Source organism: Alosa pseudoharengus, unplaced genomic scaffold, assembly GCF_046254945.1.
Source record: "Alosa pseudoharengus isolate Yale_2024_CS ecotype anadromous, Long Island Sound unplaced genomic scaffold, YU_APseudo_1.1 YU_APseudo_1.1_scf_1, whole genome shotgun sequence".
NCBI lineage: Eukaryota > Metazoa > Chordata > Actinopteri > Clupeiformes > Clupeidae > Alosa > Alosa pseudoharengus.
In genome coordinates this window covers 15,321,077-15,326,076 of record NW_027468564.1, presented here as the reverse complement: position 1 = coordinate 15,326,076, position 5,000 = coordinate 15,321,077, and the positions used below count along the sequence as shown (strand labels likewise).

The 5,000-nt window shown below is 42.9% G+C and overlaps 1 protein-coding gene across 1 annotated transcript in view; it reads left to right on the top strand.

The window, feature by feature from the left end:
* Positions 1-5,000, top strand: part of pgap6 (post-glycosylphosphatidylinositol attachment to proteins 6) — a 26,709-nt gene that overhangs the window by 13,201 nt on the left and 8,508 nt on the right. Inside the window, exon 10 of the mRNA XM_076282462.1 lies at positions 1,408-1,586. Coding sequence (XP_076138577.1) covers positions 1,408-1,586 — 179 coding nt within the window. The remainder of the gene's footprint in view (positions 1-1,407; positions 1,587-5,000) is intronic.

Below are 5,000 nucleotides of genomic sequence, written 5' to 3'. Positions count from 1 at the left end.
TTAAACCATGCTTTACTAAAACCTAGCATAGCCTTCACGCATTTGCACTCGTCTATTATTTGAACTCATTGGCAAAGTGAAACTAACTTCACCAAGGAGTCAGTCAACGACAAGACAGTTATATGCAGTTACTTTCACTATTGACTGACAATGGGTTACCATCGAAAACATAGGCTGGAAAAAGCAACACTTACCCTAATGTTGCTCAAATGACTGAATAAAACAATATTTATCCTGCAGAGGAGTTGCTTATATCTCGTGACAGTGCGTCTTCAGCTGTGCTCCATACGTGTCTCTCGCCTCTCCCCTAATCACTTTTAACCGTCATTACCAATTTGCAAATGATGGTGAATAACTACTCATCATGAGATGTACAGTATTTCGTAATATCTTTATTCTAATTATGTTTCCCATTGTAATCGTGCAATTTGTAATGCTTTGCATGGACGTGCGCTGGTGTGCGTTCATGAATGATAGAATATGATAGACTGTCTAGAATATGACTGTTGACATGCGCTCTTAAAATAGCATATGAACAACTCGCCATTGACTTCTGACCAGGTTTAGGTGGTGTATGATAGCGATTTTTAGACAATGCGCCAGGTCCCTCCCTAGGTTGTTAATTGCCACACCCCTGGGCGCAATGCTTAAAAAATAAACGTGCAAAATAACGAATTCAACTTCGCGCCGGTGAATAACGAACTTTACGCCATGCGCTGGTGACCCAAAATATAGCCCTTAGTTTAGTCTCCTCAATGTACTATGTTGTGATAAGACCTTAGCAGAGTTTACTTTAACTTTAATTCAGCAGTTTTAATGCTGCAAATTTGCGCAGCATGGTCACGATGCTAAGCGGATTTAATAGCAATGTAGCCCACTGTGTTCTATGCAGTGCTTCTATGTGGCAACAACAATACTTCAACAATCGTGAATATTTTGTTAAATGCACATGCAGAGGAGGAGCAGCGGGCTCGTTACTAGAGAGAGCGGGCGGGGCGAGGAAAGGCTGTGTGAGTAAAAAGTGCAGCTCAATGAAATTATTTTATCTTTAATTTAAATAGTAGGCCTACAACATAGAACATCAATGTGTGGTGGCCGGTTTTGATTTCGTGGTGCCCAGCCACAGATTAGTCAACGTATGGAAAACACTGAAGGTGTAAAATTAAATATATTTAGCAGCACACGTTATGCTTGATGAATCGACGCTCATATTTTGCGTCGACGTATTTTTTGCGTCGACGTCATCGATTACGCCGACGCGTTGTCCCAGCCCTACCCACAATACATTCACACACACACACACACACACACACACGCACGCGCACACACATGCACGCATGCATGAATCCATCAATCACATTTCTTTACAAAAAGAATTCAAATGTGTGTGTGTGTGTGTGTGTGCAGGTTGGCGGGGCTGGGGCTGTACTGACGGGTCAGAGGCGCTCTCCTTCTCTCTCCAGCTGCAATCTGTCCTGTTTCTGACGCTTAGCAACCTGCTCTTCCTCCCGCCAATCATCCTGGCCCTCTACCGGGGCTACCTGCCCGAGGCTGCCGTCTACACCTACAACATGTTCTTCTCCACGGTAACACCTGTGTGTGTGTGTGTGCGTGTGTGTGTGTGTGTGTGCGTGTGTGTGTCTGTGTGTGTGCGTGCGTCTGTGTGCGTCTGTGTGCGTGGGCGTGTGTGCGTGTGTGCGTGTGTGTGTGTCTGTGTGTGTCTGTGTGTGTATGTGTGTGTGTGTGTGAAGGGGCTTTAGACTGAGGGACACAGGCCTTACTGGCAACAGTGGCTAGATCAAATACAATAAACAACAGCATACACAGTATTTAATGAACAATAAACAATAGCATTTCAGCATTTAATAAACAACAGCATTTTCAGTATTTAATGAACAATAAACATCAATACATGCCGTATTTAATAAACAACAGCATATGCAGTATTTAATGAACAATAAGCAACAACATATGCAATATTTAATAAACAGCATTTTCCGCATTTAATGAACAACAGCATATAGAGTAAATAATAAACAACAACACATTCAGTATTTGCTATTATCAAGACTGTTCTAGCCAGGCACACTGATTAACATAAAGGACCAACAATTCAAGTGGGCCCGTCTATTTATTAAACAATAAGTACACAGAAACACAGCAAGTGGGCCCGTCTATCGTCTATTTATTAAACAATAAGTACACAGAAACACAGCAAGTGGGCTCGTCTGTTTATTAAACAATAAGTACACAGAAACACAGCAAGTGGGCTCGTCTGTTTATTAAACAATAAGTACACAGAAACACAGCAAGTGGGCCCGTCTATCGTCTATTTATTAAACAATAAGTACACAGGAACACAGCAAGTGTGCTCGTCTATTTATTAAACAATAAGTACACAGAAACACAGCAAGGCGACGAGGAACCCGCCTGGTATGCAACCTTTGGCTGGCGTGATCTTTAAAGGAGGGGTTCCACCCACACGCAGTTGTTCTCGCCTGTACAGCATGACAACACAAACAGCCATAATGCTCAAACCGGGGAAACGGCACCACCAAAGGGCAGTAGAGGGTAGCACACCCACACGCCAAAACAAAGGCAACACTGGGGGAAACAGTGCAGTGCCACCTAATGGCAGTGGAGGGTAGCACACCCACACGCCAAAACAAAGGCAACACAGCAGGAGAGAATCAGGATCAGAATCAGCTTTATTGTCCAGGTTTGCGTATACAAACAAGGGATTTGAATTCGGTTCAGTATACAAACAAGGGATTTGAATTCGGTTAACCCTTTAGGCGCCAGAGGTTTTTTTCCGAAACGATCAATTTTGACATCTTCATTTCAAAAGGCTATATCTTAAAAGTGATGAGATAGAGACTTTCTGTAAATTAGAGAAATATTAAGGATGACCCAAAGTTTATGTAGAGATTAAATGTTTATATCTAATTTGCATATTATGACGGCATATGGTGGCGGCCATCTTGGATTATAGAATTTTCATGAAAAGTCGCATGTTTGAATGATAAAATGCACCACTTCTTTCCCCCCAAAATGTCCCTCACCTTCTGTATGCTATATTGCACAATACTGAATGCTCAGGTAAATAGTAAGTAGTGAACAAACTGTGTAAATCATTAATAATAAATGGCAGAAACAAACCAAATGCATGTAGCGGTAGACTGGCCTTTTGCTGTAGAGATTTTCCATTTACTACATACAGTAGGCACTCTGATTCCATGTATGGGGCACATATATATTATTCAGATGACACACAAACACAAGTAGACAAGACCTGTTTAGTTCAAAAGCTCATTTGCCACGGCACGGCACAGATCAGGAGTGAGATGACGAGACAAGACAAGAGACAATGTTGGTATTTTTTTTCTTTTTGTTGTTTTTGTTGATGTTTTTTTGTTTTTTATTTCTTAGCTGACAAAGACACACACATCACAAGGACATGAACACACAAAAAGGAACACATAGTGTACTGTATTTCCTAAATCAGGGATTCCCAAACTGTGGTACGTGAGCTGCCACTAGGGGGTACGCGAGATGAAAAGGGCAATGGCGGAAAGGAGTTAAAATGATTAATTAATTAATACTCTAATTAATTCATAAATAATACATAATTTCGAATCCGGTTATAATGATATGGAAACGTGAAATTAAAGGAAATCATTTGTAAACTCTATAATAGGGTATGTTTTCATTAAAAAATAAGCTACACACAATAGGCTACACGTGATTTCCTGCGGGCAGCCAGAATATCTGGCGCGTTAGTTTCGTTGAAGTATAGGCTAGGTAGAAGGCTGCGTAAACATGGAAAACTGGCTAAAAACAGGGACACTGTCCAAAAGGCCTAATTAAAGCGATCAAAGAGGAGAAGCGAGAGAAACAGAGCAGGACACAGGTAACGATGGAATTGGATGGGGGGCAGACTAATGAAGGTGGAGATGGAGCGCAGGGGGATAAAAGAAAGAACGAGACAGAAAAGACTGCGCGAAGAAAGCTAAAGTATGATGGATTGGGAGACAGACTGCCCAAAGCCACAGTTCGTGGTCTGCAGTGAGATGCTACCTAACCATTCTAATGTGGTTCTCCACTGTTTTTTGTAACGTGAGAGCTCATAGACCAGTTGTACATTTTGATTATGTGGCTAATTAAACAACGATGCCTGGAATGCGTCAATAGAATGAGTTACTTTTTTATGTGTTGGATGGTGGGGGTACGCGAGCCGAGTCAGGATGTAGAAGGTGGTCCGCGGGGGAAAAAGTTTGGGAACCGCTGTCCTAAATGATCAGGGAAGTAGATAGCAAATCAACAGTGTAAATCATTACTAATAAATGGCTGACTTTTTTTTTTTTGTAGCAGGCCTTTTGCTGTTGAGATAATGACTCCCTATCCTATCCATACAGGGCCGGCATTCCCATCATCTTGTGATAGACTATGCATGACCTAATGTGTGTGTGTGTGTGTGTGGGAGAGGGAGAGGGAGAGAGCGTGTCACCACCTCCACCATGCGAGCAGCATGGCCAGATCTGCCTCGCGCGCGCCGAGTGGAGAGAATTTGAGCAGCTCGGACTAGGCCTACTGTCATTCTCATTGCGACTCCCCACACTGCCACTACGTTCCCCCCTAACTGTCCTATGAGCACTTCGACCTCGTCTAATATACCCAGTGGCATTAGACAAAGGCTCCACCACGTTACTGTCGCCGCGATTGTGGAGAGGCACACGTTCAGAAGACAGAAGCTAGCGCTATGGACATAATGCTACCTCCATTTTGCTACCTCCAGCCTCGTTCGCCACACCACTAACACCCTGCTATTTTCCCGATGAACACTCCGAACCCGTGAAACATTATTCCCACCAGTGACATTGGGCAAACGATTCAACGTTTGTGCTTGGTGTAAGCTAAACTATGGATTAAACTCTCACTTTGTCCAGCTGCATCATTGCAAGGCAGGGACGCATCTAAAGCCTCACTAAAGAATCACCGTC